Raw genomic sequence first — 21604 nt, forward strand, 5'->3', positions numbered from 1 at the left:
AAAAACTTTCCTGAAATGTAAAAGAATACATTTTATTGAAAGCTAATTTTATAAAATATTAGTAAATATAATATTTTTTTAAATTTAAAATAAAAGCTACTTTTTTATTTAAAAAATTTATATATATTTAGTCCTTTTTTTATTAATTTTATTCTTCAATGTTTTAAATATCAATTCATTCTTAAAATAATTTAATATTAGAAAATGTTCTCAAATTTTTAAAAATTTAACATTTTAAATGAAAAATCTTATTTGTTTTCTTGGATTTAAATTTGACTTTTTTTATAGAAAAAAAGTAACTTATTTTTTGCAAAGAGGAATACCATAGAAATAAGCAGTTTTCTAATATAAATAAATTAAATGCAATTCGAACAATAAAACAATTTGTTAACCATAATTTATATTTCATTTGACTATCTATAAAATAAAAAAGCTTACAAGTTTTATACAGATTTCTCTTTTTAATTACAAGTAACTCATTGTAATATCATAAATATAATTGTAAATATTTTTAAATAATATCGTTAATAGAGATATAAACAATGCACTCTATTAAATAGTTAGAATTTTACTTATGTGAATATTTATAAAAACTTATTAAAAAAATAAATTTAAAATGAATAAATTTTTTAACATTCGATTTGAATATATTTTGTTTTAAATGATAAATTTTCAAATTATCAATAAAAAAATTCAAGTTATTTTTAAAAAACAATCAATTTAAAAAGTAATTATATTTATATCATGAAAAAAATAAAAGATCCCCCTTTATTTGTGCTCTCACTGACTCACTTAACATTTTGAAATCTATGAAATTAAATTGATTAATCTAGTTTTATTTTGACTAAAAATAGTATTTTTTGATTTATTTAAATGAATGTATGTATATAGTCGTTGATAAACAATTTTCAATCAAGTAGCATTGATCATTTTTCAAAATTTAAATTATTTTTAAATCCAATTGATATTAATTATGCTTTCTTCTCTTAAAGCAATGTTTAAATAAGTTTTTTTTTTATTGAAAAATCCCATCAAAAAATAAAAATAGAATTTAAAAAATATTATTTTTTACTCTTTAATTTGCCTCTCAAAATAAATTTCTAAATTTTAAATATATTTCATTCATATTTAAATATATTTTTATGTATTTTCCAAACCTTTCTAAGACTCAAATTATACTTTTAAAATTGTATCCACATACATTTATTTAAAATTTTAGGAGTTTAATTTTATCTAGTTAATAATTTTTAGATATAAATAAATACTTCATAATTTAGCATGCATTATTTTTCTAAAAATAAGAAAAAAAAGTACTTTGTATGATGTTTAAAAACCAATAATTCTTATTATTGTGATGCATTTATTAAAAGTAGATAATAATTTATTAGTTAAAAGATCTTTCATTTAATTTGGAGTTTATAGATACTAAAAATATCAAGCGCTGTTACAAATAAATTAGTATCTTTTTATTGTTTTTTTATGTTTAAAAAAAATAATACATATTTTAAAAGATTATTTAATTTTTTTTCTACCATCTGAATGAATCATTATTTCATTTTTAGAGGAAATGATAAAGTTAAGTCATTAGTCTTTTAAAATTTGAATTTTTTTTAATTTGAAATTCAAAGGTGATATTGAAGTAAAATGAATCACAAATAAATTTATTAATATTTTTGAATATATTCATTCATTCAAAAATAGAAAATAAAATTATTAATAATAAAACGCTAAAATTTAGTTTAAAAAGTAGGCTAGAAAATAATACTTTCTTTTCATATAACTTATCAAAAGTAGTCAATAGTTATTTTGTGAAAGAAAATTGTTAAAAAATATCACATTAAATTGAAAAATACTAAAAAAATTTAGATTAATTTTTAAAAATATTTATTTATTTATTTATTTGAAACTATTAAAAAGTGATTATTGATAAAAATTTTGAATATTTAAATAAATAAATTTATAAATAAAAAAGATATCCTTTATTTTTTGTCAATTTATCTTTCTAATATTTTAAAGCTAACTAGAAGCATGCAAAAAAGAAAATAAAAATTTCCTTTTGTTTACTTATTTAAAAAATAATTAATGTATAAAGCCAGTCAAGATAAGAAATATTCATTCATCATCAAAAGCAAAACAAAAAATAAAGTGAACAAAAAATCGAGCAAAAACAAAAAAGACCACTTACTTATTAATTAAATGACTTAGACATATAAATCAAATAAAAATTAAAAGATTTGATCAAAAAATATGAAATAAAAAATTTCTAACAAAAATAAAAACCTTTACTTTATTTGTTTGGAAAAGATAAAAAATAAAGATTGATTAATGTTTTTGATTAATAAATTTTATTGAGTTTTGGGTGATTTTTGGTAAGAAAGATAATAAATAAATAAAGATCAGCTTTAAATAAGAAGCAAAATCATCACAATTAATTAATTCAAGTGCTAACAAAATCAATATAAATTAATTATATCAAATGGATGGTTGAATTAAAGATATTTTGTAGATATTTAAATTTTTGATTTTCTTAAATTTGATTTTTAACTTTTTCTTAAAGATATTAACTTTCCCTCCTTTTTCAAAATACTTTTCAATTTATTTTTATCCTATGTGTCCAAAAACATAGTTTGTTTTAAAATACAATTTTCCACCGATTTAAAAATTTGTATGCAAGAAATAGATAGAAATTGTCTAAAAAATAGATATTTTAAAAAGTTTCATAAAAAGTACTATTTAACTATGTAAGATATTTTTATTAGTTTGATTTACTGAAGGATACTCATGTATCTATGCACAAAAAAGCGAATAGATTTTATTTTTATTACAAGGAATATATCAAGATGGAGTAAAAATAAAATTAGAAAAGGTAAATTATTTTTAATAAGCAAGAAATTAATCAAGTAAAGTCTACCTAAAGTAGAAAAACTCTTTATTATTTATAATATATTATAATCTTAGAATTCATCTAAATTAGACGACTCTTAGGCAAATTTGTGTTTGATTTGTCAAACTAAGAGTAACATTTCAAAAAGAAGTTCTTCGGGGGCTAAACAAAGGGGAAATTGATGATTATATTTCTAATTATTGAAGGGTTAGCGAGTAGAAAAATCATTACCAACTAACTCATCAGATAAAAGAAATCAAAAATGATTTAAATTTTATTTATCTGTTAATTATATTTTTAAGTAAAAACTATGTACTTCTTTGCGTAGAAAATATGGGCATTAGCGATGATTTTTCTAAGCGAGAGGGATATTATAAATTTAAAATGAGTTTTTTTTCTATTTTACATTAATTATAATCATTATAATAACAAAAGAACTTTTCTGATATTCAGCAGGCAGCATACATACACAACAGCTTTTATAATATTAATTTAAATACAATTATTAATAATACAAATTTATTTTTAAAAGTTGCTTATCAGTCATTCAAATATGTTATTTAATTTCTCATAAAACACCAATACAATAAAAACCTAAATATGTACATATACTTTTGAAACTCTTTTTGATCTATTTTAGTAAATATAAGGTTGAATAAAAATTGAATTAATTTACATTTAGATTGGCTATAGAGAGTAATGACTGGCAGATAGCTAGACAGATAATTAATAGATAGATAGACATACACATACATAGATATACAGAAAAAAGACAATTTGCTTTTTTATTTTTGATTTATTTGCTTTTAAGTAATTGGAAGATCAAAAGGAATTGGATGATTTATTTACTAATCCAATTTGAGTATTAATAATTTATTTGATAAGATTTATATTTATTGTTTGATGTATCTGATGTGAGGAATCTACAGCCTTTAGATAAATATATTTTTTATTAGAAAGGGTCTGATAGAAATTTAAATTAATATTATTTGAGAAATAGAATCGAGTTAACAGTAATACTTTTTTAAAAAACTAATAAGCTTGAAATCTAAATAGAATAATAGCAGAGTGAGTTTCCATGCATAAGCCTTAACAAAATTTAAATGCTAATCGTTAATCTTACTGCTTTAAATGAATCTATGTTAATTGCTAAATTATAATTATTACATTTAATAATCTTAATTGTAAGGAGTCAGAAAATATTTTAAGACCATAAATATGAGAATCTGTTAAATCTTTTTGTTTTTGAAAGATGAGGTGGGAAATACTTTATAATTAGAAATTACATTTTTAAAACGGCATTGGAAAATTATGATTTGTTGTTGAATAATAATTTTTGTTTCTTAATTTAGAATTTCTTTTATTCTTTTAAGCAAATTCAAATTTCGATAAATGAAAATGGACAAAATACTTAGTGCTATGCTCTTTTAAAAGATTAACTTTAAAGAAAAATTTATGAAAAAGGAATCTAGGAGGAAGGTAGAAACATTCAGTTCTAGAAAACAACCTTAGATCAAAAAAAAATAAAGATAAATTTAAATACAGAAAGAAGGTCTAATATATTAACTAAATAGCTAATTTATTTACTCAATTCATTTATTTATTATGGCTAGTTTTTGCAAGTTAGTATAATATATACATTTATATATTATGTTTTAAAACTATAAAAAATAAGAAATTTTATCAAACATTCATTTATTTATTTTTTTATTTATTGAATGTATGATTAATAAATATATAAATACATTTATTGCTTGTTATGTTTGTTTATTTATTCAATTTGCTTCTTTATTAAAATAAACCAATTAATTATTTTCCAGCATATCTATCTAAAAAACCAAATGTGTATTATTTTATATATTTTATATTTCGAATCTATGAAATAACTAATATATAGTCTAGAGCCTAATTAGAGTATTTAAATATTAACGGTGGTGTCAACAATTTAATTGATAGGTACTATCACTAAGATAACTGCTTATTTTTTAAATTAAAGTAGGCTTAATCCTTAAATTCAAATTAGCTATGCAATCAGATTATTTGCTTAAAAGATTAACTCAATCAAGGTGGAGAGTGGTTCTATAGTTAGATATATTGATTGATAGATAGATAAAAAGAAATATTTTGAGTATATCAAATGAAAGAAAGGCGGGGGAAAAAGAAGAGTATTCAGTTTAAATAAAGTAAAAAAAGGAAGGGTATCGTATTAAAACTAAATGAGTATTAATATCAAAAATCCTTATCAAAAATTAATATAAAGGCTAATAATCAAATAAAGGTAAACAAACATAGATTCTTTTTTGTTAATTGTTTGCTTGATAACTTATTTTTGTTTATTTATTTGTCTGCCTACCTATCTGTCTTATCTATCAAATATAAGCAGTGAAAATGAAAAAAAGAAATGAAAAATGAAAAATTGCAAATGTGAATGAAAATTTCAATGAATTCATGATGTAAATTAGAAATTTAAATAAGGAAACGAAGAAAGAAGGAAGGAACAAAAGACAAAAACAAAAAAAGAAAGAAAAACCAAAAAAAAAAGTTATTAAAAAAAAATCCCTAGCAAAATTTGACATCAAAAGAAATCAAATATAAAAAAAATATCAAAAAAGAAGATAAAAAATAAAAGAAAAAGTGCAAAACAAAGATTTTGTCAAACATTCTTCCAAACTAGAAGAAACTAATAAAAAAGAATCAGAAACTTAAAGCAGAAGCAACAACACCATAAACCATAGTTCTGCATAAATAATTTTATACACCAACTCATCCATTATAAAATATTGAATACTATAAATAAATACGCAACAAATTACTTAACCCGCTCATAACCTTATAAAAAATGTCTACTATAACTTCTACCGAGCCAGCACCAGCTAGTGCTACCTATGTCAATCCAACTCCTACTACCATTAAGGTAAATTTAGTGTGTGAAGACAGAGACACAGCCAAAAAATGTCTCTTCAAGGATTTAAAAGCTCCCTTGCAATCTGATAACACAATCAAGGTTCTAGACCTGATAGAAAAAAATATTAGCCTTCAATATTTCCTCAATAACTGTATGATATTCTAGCCTTCTGATGATGATATGGATATCATGATAGGTTTTTACCCATCAGAAGAAATTCAAAACTAGTACTTATCTATTGATTCCAAAATCAATATCACATTAAAGTTTGAAAAAATACGCACTCCTTCAAGCGAATCTAAGAAAGAAGAAAATTTATCAGCTCAAGTAAATTAAAATCAAATTTCTAACAATAAAAATACAAATAACAATAACAATATAAATAACAACCTCCATATTAGCAATAATAAAACCAGCCAAAGTTCCGAGTCCCATATTATTTCTTAATTAAAGGCCTCTTCCTCTGTCAATGACAATACACCTTCTTCTCACCCCAACAATATTTCATCACCAAAATCATAAAACGTCAGCCAAAATTTAAATAACACACAAGAAAATTGCTAAAAACCTGAAGCAAATACTGCCATTTCTACTGGTGGAGCCATTACTAACAATACATCTTCTCAAATAATATTTGGTAAGGCAGCCACTGCTTCTCAATTGAGCAACGAAGACTTAAACAACAATGATTCTCTTACAATGAGTTCTCATTCTTTGAATATGGAATCAGAAGGATGCTCTTAACAGCTTGAGCCATCAGCCGTTTCAAATCCAAATAATAATTTAAACGATAATAACACTTCTGATAAAGCCTAATAAAACGACAATAAAAAAGTTAAAGCTGATTCGAACTTGTCTGCAACTAACAGTTAAAAAGGATTTAAATTAAACCGTAAACGCAAAGTATCTGAAACCCTCGAGCATTGCAGTGAAAGCTGTAGCAATCACAATGAATCCAAGGATTTATCACCCTGCACTTCATTCACTGAAAATGATGTCCCTAAAATGAAAAAGCATTAATCAGCAATTACAAATGATCCAACATTATCAGAAGCTGGTGAAACCAACAATTGCTTCACTAACTCAATGAACTTAAGCTTAAGTGGAAAGTTACCAATTAATCTTTATGGTCAATCAGGCTTAAATATTGGTACTCACAACTCTAATTTCCATGCATATAATCCTCTCTCTAACATAACTAACAGCAGCATCAATAACAACTCTGGTTTCTCTACCTAGGGCAACTGTGGAGGTAAACAAATAGAAGGTTCAAACATTAGCAGCTTCTAGTACATGAATAATCAATTACATTAGTAAGGAGGTGCTAACTCTGCCAACAGCAATAGTAATAATAACAATAATAATATGAATAGATAATCTCGTAATAAAGAAAGAACTATTAGAGAAGCTATTGAAATGGTCACTAAGTGGAGAGACCTGCAAGAAGAGTACAGACAAAAGCACTAAGTTAAAGGTTTACAAGAAGTTGCTGATGAGCTAAACATTTCTAAAAAGGTTTTAGATTATTATTTCTAAGAATTAAGAACTGCTGAGTTCTTTGGATTTGATTTTGATAGCAATCTTGGTAACAAGATGGGAGTATTACGTAAATACATTGATGAATAAAAGAAGAACCACGAATAAAAAAACAAGAATTTTAAGATTACTCGTAATCTCTAATTCAAGTACAGACTAAAAGATTACCAAAGCACTTCATTTTTATCAAACAGTTCATCATTAAATATCAATAACAGTGCCAACAATATGGGTAGCAATAACGCTAACAATAACAACGATGCCTTATCTTCTACTTCTTCTTAAAAGAGCAAGGAAAAATTCTAATAAAAGTAATCATCTAAAATGGAATAAATTACCAGTCTTCTTTCTTCCTCAGTGTCAAACGGTAATGTGAAAGTTGAAGAAATGGTTATTGAAAACGAAAATAACTTTAACTTTCCATCATCTTTGGTAACAAATAGTAATAATAACAATAATAGCATCAACATTTCAGGTATTGCTACAGCTAATTCCTCTTCCACTGCTACTTCAAATGATTTCTAAAAACTTTTATCAAAGAACTCTCCTAACTTTTTATAATTTTTAAATAACTCTTAAACTTGCACAGCAAACAGTAATGCTAACACTTTCCCATCAACTGCATCATCAAGCAGCTTTAACAATAGCAGCAGCGCCTAATTGAATGCTAATCATTAAAATACAGCTTAATCAAGTCTTAGTTTCCTCTCAAATTTGACAAATTCCGCTTCTGGTTTTTCAATAAATCCTTCAATTAACAGTGAAACAACAACTAAAAAATAGTAAACTTTGACCTAATCACAACAATAAAACTAAACAAACTCTGGAGATAAAAATTTATAATTTTTGGATATGCTCTTTTTTGGTAATGATAAAAACAGCAACAGCAATAGCAACAATATCAATAATCCAAATTCATAAATGGATACCTTAATCTCTTTACTTAAAATGATATCTCAAAACGATGAACCCAGTAATGCCGATTTAGCCATGCCATAATTTTAAAAATCTCATTCAGCATCTTCTTCCCTCTTAAGCAATAAATTTTCAGATGAAGACTTCCTCAATAAAAAGAAAATTGCAGTCATTCAAATTAGAAAACAAGATGAATGAGTGAATTATCAATCTCTAACAAAATTTTAAAAACAAAAAGCCAAGCTGAAAGGATAAAAATTTGTTTAGCTTAAGGAAGAACAATTTCTAGAAGAACAAAACAAAAAATCAAGCTGAACAACTTATTTATTTTCAATCTCATTTCAAGTTTTTCAACTCTATCAGCCAATTTTCATTTAAAATTTAAGAAAATAACAATTATAAACCCTTTTTTTTAAATATTTGACTCAAAAGTTCAAAACGAAAATAGTTTAAAATTTACTTCAAACAATTAATAACTAATTTAAAACGAAAATTGTCTTATATATAATTAAAAACCATTTTGATTATCTTTCCTTTTTCTGGCTTGGTCAACCACCTTAAAATTTTATCTTTTTACCAAAATAATAAAAATACAAAAATATAGTTAGCATTCAAAATGCATACTTTTTGATAGATCGATTTAAAAAATAAATAGCTCTAATAAGCTAAAACATTAATAGAGTGAGTTGCTCCATTTCTGATTAAGAATTCCTATAAATCCATAAAAATCTAAAATAGCTAGTTAAAAAACGGTTTGCTTGCCTGATGAATGCGGTAAAAAATAAAATAAGAAATGAAATCAATTTAAAATAAAGAAAATGTAAAAATTGTAATTTTGTAAAAAATGAAGAAAGATACGAATTAACAAATAATGCTTTTTGATCAAGAAATTTAAGCTGAAAGATCTAAACTATTTTTCACCTTTTTGGTTTGATAGAGCTAAATTTATTTATTTACTAATAGATTAGAAAGAAACAAAAAGAAAGAAAAAAAGTGTCAAACAAACAAACTAACAAACAAAAAACAATTAAATATAATTAGATATTGATTGCTTTAAATGAATGCAATCCTATATTATTAATAAAAACAAAGAGGATTGCATTCATTTGAATTACTAACAATCTGCTTGAGTTTATGATTTGAATCAGTAAATAGAAAGACAGCTTAGATAAAGATTAAAGTAAAGCCCGCTCTTAGTATTTAATTAATAATTAAAAGCCATAAAAAAAGACATAATAATAATAGTAATAATAATAAGTAAAAGAATAGATCGATCTTTTATCATTCAATATCTATTAATTTTCATTAAATATCAAAGACAAATAAAATAAAAGATCTTAAAAAGAAATCCTATTAATTTTTAATTTGAGGTTAATATTATTGCGTAAATGTGACTCATCAGATTAATTAATGACTAATATCAAGATTGCATAATAACCAATAATCAATCAATCAATACTAAAGTTTTTTCCATTTATCCTTTATTTTCCTTTATTTATAAAAGATAGTTGCTCCACCACTTTTGTTACATACAAGCACACTAACTAACTAATAAACTAAAACAATTTAGACACCTATTTCTTGAAAAGTAAGTACCATGCTTGTTTTGTAGAATAGCTTGGTAATAAATAAATATTCGCTCTTCTGTAGAATATTTGATATGAGCTCTTCTAATTAACTTACACATTAGTAATAACACAAAATAAATATAATCATAAATGATTCTTTCTTTCTTCTCCTCCTCTTTGTCTTATTTATACTTCTTAACACCATTTCTATCTATATTTTCCCCTTTTGCCTTGACCTACCTTTATATTAAAAGGAAACTACAATAAGTAAATAATAACAATTATAATTTATCAAACAATACAATTTTAAAGTGCCTTACTAGTTTATTTATATTATTAATAAAATATTGACATGTATTATTTAACTATTATATAATTCTATTTTTATAATTAACTTCCTGTATTTCCCATAAAAAGTAACTTTACAAATTTTGCTCAAATAAATTACATTGATAAAAACATAAATAGAACCTATTCATTTTATTTTTAGATTTTGTTAATTTTGAATTCTAAACAAATCAATTTTTTATATTCTACATAAATTAATTAATTTGAAAAAAAAATATAATATTTATGTTAGAAAAAAAACCAAATCATAAATATTGTTTCCATTAAATTTAAATAATCTTTCTTGAAAATTTCATTTTTATTAACAATAATCCCTAAAAAATAAAGAATATTTTTTTTTGCTCATAAAATATTAATATATTTTATTAAAAAAAGAAAATACAAATACATACATACACTTAATACTAAAAAAATTGGAAGTAATAAATAAAATTTCAATAATTATTTATTTATTTAATTATTATTATTACTTCTAAAAAATGTATTTTTGCTATTTTAAATATTAAAAATTACTTCTTTTTTAATTTTTTACAAATTTAAAAAAGATAAAATTTAAGTTAAAATAATATCTATAGAAACTTCTATTTTTATTCCAGTTAAGTATGTAATTTTTTGATTTAATTTTACATAATTACTAATTTGATTATATTTTTAAAGATAAATATTTTATGAAATATTGTAAAATATTATAAGCTTTTGCTTTATTTAAAATATTCTCTATCTTATTTTTGAAATAATATTTTTTATGATGAATAATTGCTCTTCAACTTAAAATGAAAAAAAATGTTTCTTTTCATTTTTTAATTGATATTTTAAAATTAGTTTTGAATTTCTTAATTTAAAATCCAATAATAATATTTTATAAATTTATTAGAGAAAAACATGATAATCTAAAATATAAAAAAGTAAGTAAATACATTACTTTTAAAATTACTTAAACATTTTAAAAATTAAATTTATTTTTTAAACAATTTTTAAAAAAATTCACTTTTTTAAGCAAATATAATAATCAATATTAATTGCTTTAAAATAAAAACTTAAATTGAAAATGTTTTAAGATCATGAGTCATTCATTTATTTATTAATCAATCAATCTAAATATTAAAATAAAATTTTATTTTTATTTCTGATAAAATTAAAGTAAAAAATGAAAATTTATTTTATATAAAAAATGTTAAATTATTCATTTATATTAACAAATTTACATTATTTAGTTATAAATTAAATAATTAAAATACTTATTTATTTTGATTAATAAATGAGAGAAATTAATTTTTCAAATAAATTTTTAAAGTAAAATGTTATTGAAAATTAGTTAAAGGTTTTAAATTTAACAAGATATTATTACTTTTTTTTAAATTAAAACTATGTATCAATAAAATATGATAATATTTCAGTAAATAGATTAGTTATTTTAAACATTTATTTTGAATGAATGCTGTTTAATTTTTATGAATGGTTCATAAATCAAATAAGTTAATATAATGTTAAAAAATGGATAAATATTTTCTTGTTTAATTATTTATTTTTTGATTATATGATCAATATCTTACATTATTAAACTCAATATAGATAATAATTAATTAAAATATAAAATTTAAACTTAAAAATTGCTTATTAAAAACAAAATTTTATTGAAAATTTTTTGAATAATTAAAAATTTTAAATCATTAATAATTGTTTATTTATTGAAATTGTTCAAATATTCCTTCTTTTTTTACTTACTTTATTATGAAATAAGAAATATTTATCTTATTTATAGTGATAAAAAAATCTTTATAAATAGTTTAAATAATATTCTAGCGTCTTATCTTTATTATTTAATATATTTAAACAATGATTATAAAAGAGTAGCATATAATTCAATTAAATGATAAAATAAATTAGTAAAAAATATATTCATTACTTAAATAAATTTGCGAAAAATTGTAAACAAATTAATTGTATTAATTAAAAATTTAATTTTAAGCTATTATATTTTAAAAAATAAACCTATGAAAGAACATTTTCAAAATAATTTTGATCATATAATTTATAAAAATTATATTTTATTAAACAAATTTAAAAATATTTAATTAAATTTTTTTTTGAACTATAAAAAAATAAATAGCATTAAAAGATCTTAATACAAAAAATACTTGCTTGATTTTAAAAATTGGCAAAACTTTACTAAGGCTTTACTTATTTTAGCCAAGTTTAAAGAATTTAAAATTCTTATTTCATAATATTTAAAGTAATAATAGTAAAAAAATTTAATTTATTTGAATTTATTTTTCTCTAAACTCTTATTTATGAACCGTTAAATAAACAGATTTAAATAATATATTGATTATTCAACTTTATTTATTTTCTTTCTTAAATACTATTAATAAAAATTTTTGAGAGATTAATTACATAGATAAAATTAAATTTATTGAAGAAAAATATTCTGAAATTGAAAAAAAGATTCTTTAATTAAAAAAATAAATAAATAAAATTTGCTTAAGAGTTAGTTTTAAAAATTATTTATTAAATTCTTACTAAAATAAAAAAAATTGATGGTTCATTATTTGAAGAAAAATCTAATTTTATAGTTTTAGTTTGATTAAATAAATAAAAGATATAATTCTCTTTGAATTTTATTACATTTTTCACTATTTACAACTTTTTTTTGTTTATATCTTAAAAGATTTAAAAGATGAGGATTTTTATTTAATAATTTTTAAGAGATTTCTTTTTTAACATAAAGTATTAATTGATAAATAAATTTAGCTTAAGTATTTGTAAGTATATAAATTTTTTATCAATATGTAATTTATAAGAAAATAAGTAAGCGTTCTCATTAATAATTTTCAGCTTAGATAAATTAATTAAACTTAAAATAAATGTTTGCAAATTTATATTTACTTTTTATTTTGATACCAAATTTAATTACCCTATTTCCTTCACAACTAACTCTTAATTTAATCCCAGACTGTAAAGTGTAAAGTTTAAAAATTTAGACTTTTTTTGGGGTGTTAATATAAATAAATTCATGGTAATTTAAGATAACTTACAGTATATTATTTTATATTTTTTATTATTAATAAATATGCTTGAAGTTTTAAAACATCAAGATATATCAATTATTATGAGGATCATTTTAATAAAAACCTCTTTATTGAAGATTAAAAGAGTAATTTAATATAATAATACTTTTTTAAAAAAAATAAAAGCTTTATTTAAAAATTTAGCAAATTTTAACTTAAGTAAAAATTATTATTATGAAAAATTAAGAGGTTTCTAATTATTTTTAATTATATAAGAAAATTTAAATCAGTGAAGAAATAAATAAATAGTTGTGATTTTCATATTTAACTGTTATAAATAAATATATATAAAATTGTTTTTTTAATAAAATGAAAAATACATCTTAAATTCAAAATAGAAAATATAAATTTTATAATTTTATAAGTAATAAAAGTGGCTAATATTGAATAATTTATTTATTATGAAATTCAATATAATAAATAATTTTAGATAATCAATTCAAAAAGAAATAAATAAGTAAGTAAGTAAGTATGGTAAAATGGATGGAAAAAGAAACTAATATTTACTTTTTTAAAGGAAATTAAAATATTTAGTAAATTAGAAAAAATTTTAAAATGACATAAATTTAATAATTTCTTCCAAACTTATTTAATTAATTATTATTTTTAAAATTGTTATGTAGTTTTATAAAACTTTATAATTAAAAAATAATTTTACTATCAAGAAAAGGATTCTAAAATTTTAAAATGTTGTTTATTTGCAATAATCTTTAAATGTCTTAATGATTTCTCTTAGATAAATATTTACAAGATGACCTTTTATAAAAAGGGTTATTGCTAACTTTATTTTAAGTTTATAAAAGAATTTTAGATTAATTTTGAGTAACAAAAAAATTTTATGATTAACCAGAATAAAAAGTTGATTTTATAACAAATAAGAAGATCAAGATTAGAAAGGAGAAAATAAAATAAAATTTATTGTTTTTCTATTCCCTCAAAATGTAGCTATGTTTGTTTGTTCGTCAAAGTATTACAACTTGACTTAAGAGTTGGGTTTATATGTAGTAGATATGCATTTAAAAACGGTTAAAGTTTAGATACACAACAATAGAAGCATAAATATTTTAATTAGTATCTATTAATAATCAATCAATTTCTAATTTATTAAAAATTTACTAAGTATAACTGATAAAAGCTCCTTTTTTTTCATTCATTTTCACAATTAATTATTGTAATCAGAAAATAAATCTTTTCATATATGATCGATAAGAAATTTTTCAAAATTTTATCTACACGATCAAGAATCAAGCTCAATGGATAAGATACTTACAAAATCCTATAATAAATTAATAGAATTACTCTATAAGGGGTAGGCTGTTCAATTTTTTAACATAAATCTTGAGTAAATTCTCAGTAAACAATTAAGCAATTGTTTTATATTAAAATTTTAAAATTAAATCTTAAGTAATCAAGTTTGCATGAAAAATATTAAAATTAAATTAAATTATCTCTTAAAAATTTATAAAAATAAAATTTGAAATAATTTTTTAAAAATTAAATAATAAAATAAATTTTATTTTTTATTTGAATAGAAAAGATGAATTATATTTTTTTATGAATTTTGAGTAATTAGAGCATAATAAATATAATATTTAATTAAGATAAATTGTGATGTGCATGATTAATTAATTTGATATTTCTATATAAAAGCTCATACGCATTATTGTCTGATTATTAATTTTGTTTTAATTCAAAACAGTCTAACTAATATTTGCTTATTCAAAATAGAATTTTTGTGGAATTAGAAAAGGAAATGATCAAAAAGATAATCTTGTTTATGATAATAAATAAAAAATGAGTTCTAAACTTTTTAGGAATGTTTTCAAATGAATAGATTTAAATAATTTAAAGTTTATTTCATGAAATTCAATATAAATTTGTTATTTTTATTATAATTATTTTCTTATTCGCAAACTGTGCTATAAATCAATATTTTTGAAAATACGCCTAAGACAAATAATAATTTGATTCTAAAAGAAAATATCTCAATCAAGCAGTATCTCTAAAATATTGAATACAAACGCTAAAAAATAAATGTTTTAAAATAAGACAACGCAAATATAAAGATCAAATAAAGATAATCATTAAGTAGAATGTGTTGGTTGATGATTGATTTGAGTCCATTAAAAGATTTAATTTAGATATATTGTTTTAGAAAAGCAGCTTTTATAAACTATAAAAATATTGATTTTTATAATTAGAAAGACCCTAAATACTTATATAATGATGGTAATTAATAGAGCATCATTCATTAAAGCGATTTTTATGATTAATAGTAATAGAGTAATATAAGTTCTATTATGAAATCTAATATCAAAACAGAATTTATTGCTTAATTCATTTGTGTGTCTATCGTCACTTCTGAAAAATATCTTTACATTACTTTTTTATATATTCTGAGCAGATTTGCTTTTACTAAATAGGTAGGATGCGATAATACCTTGTTATTTATTTTAGCTTTTGTCAATATATGAAGAAATTCCACTCAAATATTTTTAATTTATGAATATAATTTCTTTTATTCTGATAAATTTAATTCCACTTTCATTCTTTTAATTTTTCAATCTGTTGTGTCTGAGTATGAATATATGAATGTATGTATTTATTTATTTCTACCCTAAAAATGACAATTTACTTAAGATTAAATACAGGTATTAAAAATATTTCTTTGAGTTGGCTTTTCTATTTTGTCATTGAAGAAATTAACGTTATTTTTATATACAAATGTTAGAGAAAAGAAATTGCAAAAACATTACAAAAGCTACTTTTTTCATATAAGAAAATTGCTATGCAATCGCATTCAAAAAAAAGTAAAGTGCTGTTTAATTCTTATTTAATTAAGGTTTTATCTATATTTAAATAAATTTAGATAAAAATCAAATTTTTGTTTCCGTGGAATATTTCTTTTCTTTTTTTAGAATTCATTTAAGTTAAAATATTTTGATATATAAAATAATCTGCTCGAGAGAGTTCTATAATTTAATATTAGATTAATTTTGCAATAAATATTCAAAAAAAAAGAAAATACACATAAGCATTTAACAATAAAATAAAAAGTTTCTTTATAGATTGAAGCGCAATCTGCAGATTCATGCTTCAAATAATTTCTTCAGCTCAAAATTATTTAAGAATCTTGAAACAGAATATATCAGTAGACTTTATTTGCATCTTACCCGTAAAAATAAAGATTAGAAAAATAAATAGATATAAATTCTTAATTCGATTAATGCTTATGAAAGAGAGAAAAACAAAATTAAGAAATAAAGTAATTGCTCTTTAATAAAGTTTTAAATAATTAATTAAGTGATCAATTTACTTAAGTGATTAATTAAAAGTATTAAAAATATATATATTTATATATGGTTTTGATTGATATTTGCTATAAGGAGCGGGCTGATTTGATTTTTAATAATAAATTTCTTTAAAAAACAAACAAACAAATTATAAAAAAATAGTAACTTTAATAGTAAAACACAAATATAAAATAGAAATAAAAAAACTTCTTACCTTAGGGATATTTCTCACCTATTTATTTACGAACTTACGAACTAACCAAGCAAGCAAAGAAGCAATATATCATACTTATTGATATTTCTCTCTTTAATAACTAAATAATATATCTTACTATCTATTATAGAAATCATAGGAATAGATTACAAAATATATTTATTTTATTTAATATTTTTAAATTCTTCAAATCAACTTCCTTTCATTCTAGATAATAATAATTGATTTGATAAATACAAATTAATTATGAGCTAATAAATTCATTAAGAATAAGGAGAAATATCTTCTCAACTAAATGAAAAAGACTAGCAACACAATGCTACCTTATCTCACTAAAATCCCTCAAATACTGAAGAAAACTAGCTGAATCAGTAAATTAATTAGAAAATAGAAGTCAGCTCTCCCCCTCATCAAAGTAACTATCACTTAGAGTCTGCTTTGCAAAAGTAGAATTAGGCTAAACATATGCAAACAATTTAACTTATTTGTGAAGACAGAAACAACTAAAAAAAATGCTGTTTTCCTTCAATTCAACTTGAAGTTTAAGACTCTTCAAATAAAATAAATGTTTTTAATCTATTGAATTCCTCTTTGAGTGTAAAATCTTTCTTAAAGGGTCATTTGATCTTTGTAGAGTAAGAAGGAATGGATATTGCTCTAGGTTTATTCCCTTTCGAAATGGATAAGAGCTACGAATTACCTCTTAACCTAATGGGAGGTAAGCTCTCTGCTAAAATATAACACTTGCGCGTTTAGTCTAATAAGAAATCCTAATTTATTCACAAGAAATCATGCACTTCACTTCCTGAAAAAAATTCCTTTGAAAACAACTAAAACAAGCAGTGTAGAAAGAAAGAAAGCGAGTCTTTAATTGATTAAGAATAAGTACTTACTGCCTTAAACGATGACACTAAACAGGAATATACTTCTTCTCATAGGAAAATTAGTTCTAGCTATTCAAGCAATAACAATTATTGCTCTTCATACTCTTCTGAAATTAATTCCCAATACTTACATGATATTAATGAGTTTATAGAAGATGAAGAAGATGCAGAACAAGATAATGATGATGATGACGAATGCATGGACGGCATTATTAATTTGGGTAAGTTAAAAAGAAATAGAATTTCTCATACTTCAAGCAGTGCAGATTGTAGTCAAAGAGAGAAAAACAATAAATCTGAAAGCAAGCATCTTTGCGGACAGCCTAAAATTATTGTTACAGATGATAATTGTGATGAAGAAGACGAATACAATGAAGGATCTGCCTCCTCTTCGAGCAAATCTTCCTTTAGCATCAAAAAGAAAATTCACAAGGATAAGATTCAAATTATCAAGACCGTTTCTACCTAATAAAAAAGACAATTAAGCTAAAAGATAAAAGGGGAAGAACACTTAATCCCTTCTTTTAATGGAGAAAATAATGCTAATTGCACTGCTCAATCTTTGAGCGCTGCTGAACAACCTAAAAAGCGCCGTAGATAAACTCTAAACAAAAGAAGTCATGAACGTACTATTCGCGAAGGTATCCTGCTCGTAACTCAATGGAGAAACAGCCATGAATACTACAAAAGCAAAAACTAAGTAAAGGATTTGTAGGAAGTAGCTAAAGACATGGGCATTTCTAAAAAAACATTAGATTATTATTATCTTGAATTAAGAACTGCTGAGTTTTTCAACTTTGATTTTGACTAGCATCTAAACTAGAGAATGGGTTTCTTAAGATAATTTATTGAAGATGAAACAAAAAAATTCTAAGATAGCAACAAGTAAGCTAAGATTCCACGTCAACTCAACTTCAAGTACAGATTACCCGAACATAGAGGAAATCCCATAGTATCTCCTTCTTAACTAGCTGCTTAAAATGGCAATAACATTAACATGCCATTCATCAAAAACTAATAAAGTGGTCATATTTACCTCCCAAATGATAATTTCGGTTCTTAAAATCACTAAATGGTGTACAGCCACTCCAATCACTCTCACCACAATCACCATCACCATTAAAATATGAATACTTTCTAAAATAATCAACAAAACCACTTTAGCAGCCAAATAAAATAAAACAATCAATCTATTCCTATCATAAATCAATAATAAAAGTTAAACTAGATTCTTCAGTAGTAACAATAATAACAAATCAATACCTAGAATGCTAACAATAATAACAATAACTAAATTTAATAAATAGATGCCAATTCTACATCATCACTCTCTGTTTTTAATCAAACAACATATGATAATTCTTTAAACTAATCTGATCACAATTTCTTAAATTCACAGCCTACAATCTAGCACTTCTCAGCTCAATCTTAACCTACCTAGATTTTCCATGGCTATCCTTAAGATTCTAAAAACAACACTGACAACATAAGAATTGACCATACTTAAAGTTAAATATTAGATTATTAAATCTCAAATGGTTAAAATTACTAAAATTTCAATATTTAAACGAATTAAATCCAATAAGAAGACTTTAAGCCTTTGCTTTAGTATTCAGAGTAGTAGTAGCATCAATCAATATTAGGAGACTAGTTAAATAATTCTATCTTACACACATAATCGAATAACATGAGCAGATATTTATCTCAATAGAATCAAATGATTCCACTTCCTTCAGCTCATTCAATTTGTGATAGCACATCAAATCTGACATACTAACCCAATCGTCTTTAAAGTTAATAATAAATGCCAAAATAAAACCCAGATTTATTGCATCCTTACGAACAAAAGTAGTAAAATGAAGGATACAAGCTTTTCCTAGATAAATAAAAATAATTAAAATTGCAAGAATAATTAGCTGAAGAGTGTGCTATGCAACAAATGTTTGAGTGAGTTATTTATCTATCTCTCTCTCTCATTTAAAGAAAACAAATTAAAAAAAATATATCTAGAGCTAGTTAACTTAAAACTAAAAATCTCTAATATAAAGCAACTCTAATTGGAAATACTCTCTTAAATTAAAAAAAAAATATATAAAATACCTCTATCAAACTTATATTAACTTATTTTAAAAAACATATATAAAATTTGATTATGATCCTTTCACTTTCTATCCATTTGTATTTATTTATATCTATTCAATTTTTAATAAAATTTCTAAAATAAATCCTAATTTTTATTCTTAAAAACTTTATTTCATATTGATTGATTCATTCATAAAAACTACATAAAAAAAGCTTTAAAAGCACTATTATATGAGTTTTTACATGTATTGAGTTACAACAATTTAGACTTCAAAAATAAGTTCATTTCACATAGAATTTTGAATAAAGAATAATATTAATTTTTCATACAAATCCTAAATGAAATTTAATTAAATTTTTTAACTAAATAAAAATTTTAGATATCTCCATATATTTTAATATTATTTTGCAAAAAAATTAAGCTAATTTCTTAAGCATCAAACTTAAAAAGTAATATCAGTTAAGATATAAATAATATAAAAATTTAGCTTCACTTGGCTTTATAAATATAACCAATTGTATTTATTTTGAGCCTTTGTCAAATAATCGCTCGTGTATTATATCTGTAACATTAAAAAGAACCTAATGTAGATGTAATTAAATATAGATTAGGGAGGATAATGGAATTTAAAAGATCACACCAAAATTGAATTTATTAAGTGATTTTAATTAGTAGATAGTGCGGGTAGGAACTTTCGTATCTTTATTTAATTTACTGAAAAATATTTAATTCCAATTTTCTATATTAAAATATTGATATTTGAAGCAACAAATAAAATAGAAAGATAGGGGAAAAATTTTTTATCAATCACAATTTCTTATTTATGTAATTAAAATTAAAGCTAACTATTTATTTAATATAGTTGGACAACTATTTCTTCGAAGTAATATTCAAACAACTTCAAAAAAATAAAAAATGCATTGAAATTTTATACCTGCTAAAAGTAAGTAAAGACACAAAATTCTAGTTCAAAGGAAGAAAAATATATTTTTTGATTATATTTTTTTACTTGATGTAATAATAAAATTATTTTAATTCAAATTATAAATATAAATTCTATGTAAAATATTGTAAGCGCTAAAAAAATTCAGGCTTAATTTCTTATTTATTTGTTATTTATTTGCATTAGAGTGGTTATCTATTACTTTTAGTTGATAAAATTTATAATTTATTTTCAAATGTAAAGTTCTCTTTCAGCTTAATTGCAATCGAGATGATTACAGATTGATTTAATTAATCTAATTGCTTTAAGGCCTTAATCAATTTTAAAGTTTTCTATCCTAAAATAATAGAAAGCACATTAGAACTTATTAAAAAATAATATCTAAATAATCAAAATAATAACTTGCGCAAGAATTTCAAATACATTTTCATAACTTTTTTGAAAATATTTGTAAAAATGTAAAAATATTATTTACTACTTCCGAAATTATTAAACACTTATTAAATTTTTCAATTGAATTACTCAAATTAGAAAAAGATAGATTATTCTTAATGTTATCATAAAATTTAGATAAATTTGATATCAGTAATTATTATCAGTCTAAATATAATAAAAATTATCTCTAAAAAGTATAATCACTTTTCTATATTATGCTTCTCTAGCACTTATTTCTGTAAGTGCGCTGTATAAATATTTTTTTTTAATTACACAGAATTATTAAGCAAAATAAAAAATTTATATGCCTAGAATATATTTTTATAATTATTTTCTTTAAAAAAAAAAATAAATCAATATTATTTATTTTTCTGTTCATGTTTTTTGTAAATTTTAACCAAATTGTTTAGCCATGTATTTTTAATCGACAGATGCTAATCAGAATTTATCAAAGTATCCAAAATATCAACTATTATAATTACAAAAATTTAATTACTCTTTTTCGAAATTTTTGAGAAATATCTTTTT

At 21.7% G+C, this 21604-nt stretch overlaps 3 protein-coding genes across 3 annotated transcripts; 2 read left to right on the top strand and 1 right to left on the bottom strand. All coding sequences in view use genetic code 6, as the record gives it.

The window, feature by feature from the left end:
- Positions 1-3423: 3423 nt before the first annotated feature.
- On the bottom strand, positions 3424-4098 carry TTHERM_000124009 (transmembrane protein, putative; the record flags this gene model as incomplete). Its single annotated transcript, XM_012796281.1, has 1 exon — positions 3424-4098. The coding sequence occupies one exon, from the start codon at positions 4096-4098 to the stop codon at positions 3424-3426; it is 675 nt and encodes a 224-aa protein (XP_012651735.1).
- Positions 4099-5723: 1625 nt separating this feature from the next.
- Positions 5724-8438, top strand: TTHERM_00124010 (hypothetical protein; the record flags this gene model as incomplete). The annotated part of the gene is made up of 1 exon (XM_001010896.1): positions 5724-8438. The coding sequence occupies one exon, from the start codon at positions 5724-5726 to the stop codon at positions 8436-8438; it is 2715 nt and encodes a 904-aa protein (XP_001010896.1).
- Positions 8439-16977: 8539 nt separating this feature from the next.
- TTHERM_00124030 (hypothetical protein) lies at positions 16978-19566 on the top strand (the record flags this gene model as incomplete). Its single annotated transcript, XM_001010898.1, has 1 exon — positions 16978-19566. One exon carries the CDS (start codon positions 16978-16980, stop codon positions 19564-19566), a length of 2589 nt encoding a protein of 862 aa, XP_001010898.1.
- Between the last annotated feature and the right edge of the window lie 2038 nt (positions 19567-21604).

The sequence above is a fragment of the Tetrahymena thermophila genome (genome assembly GCF_000189635.1).
Source record: "Tetrahymena thermophila SB210 genomic scaffold scf_8254752, whole genome shotgun sequence".
Taxonomy (NCBI): Eukaryota; Ciliophora; class Oligohymenophorea; order Hymenostomatida; family Tetrahymenidae; genus Tetrahymena; species Tetrahymena thermophila.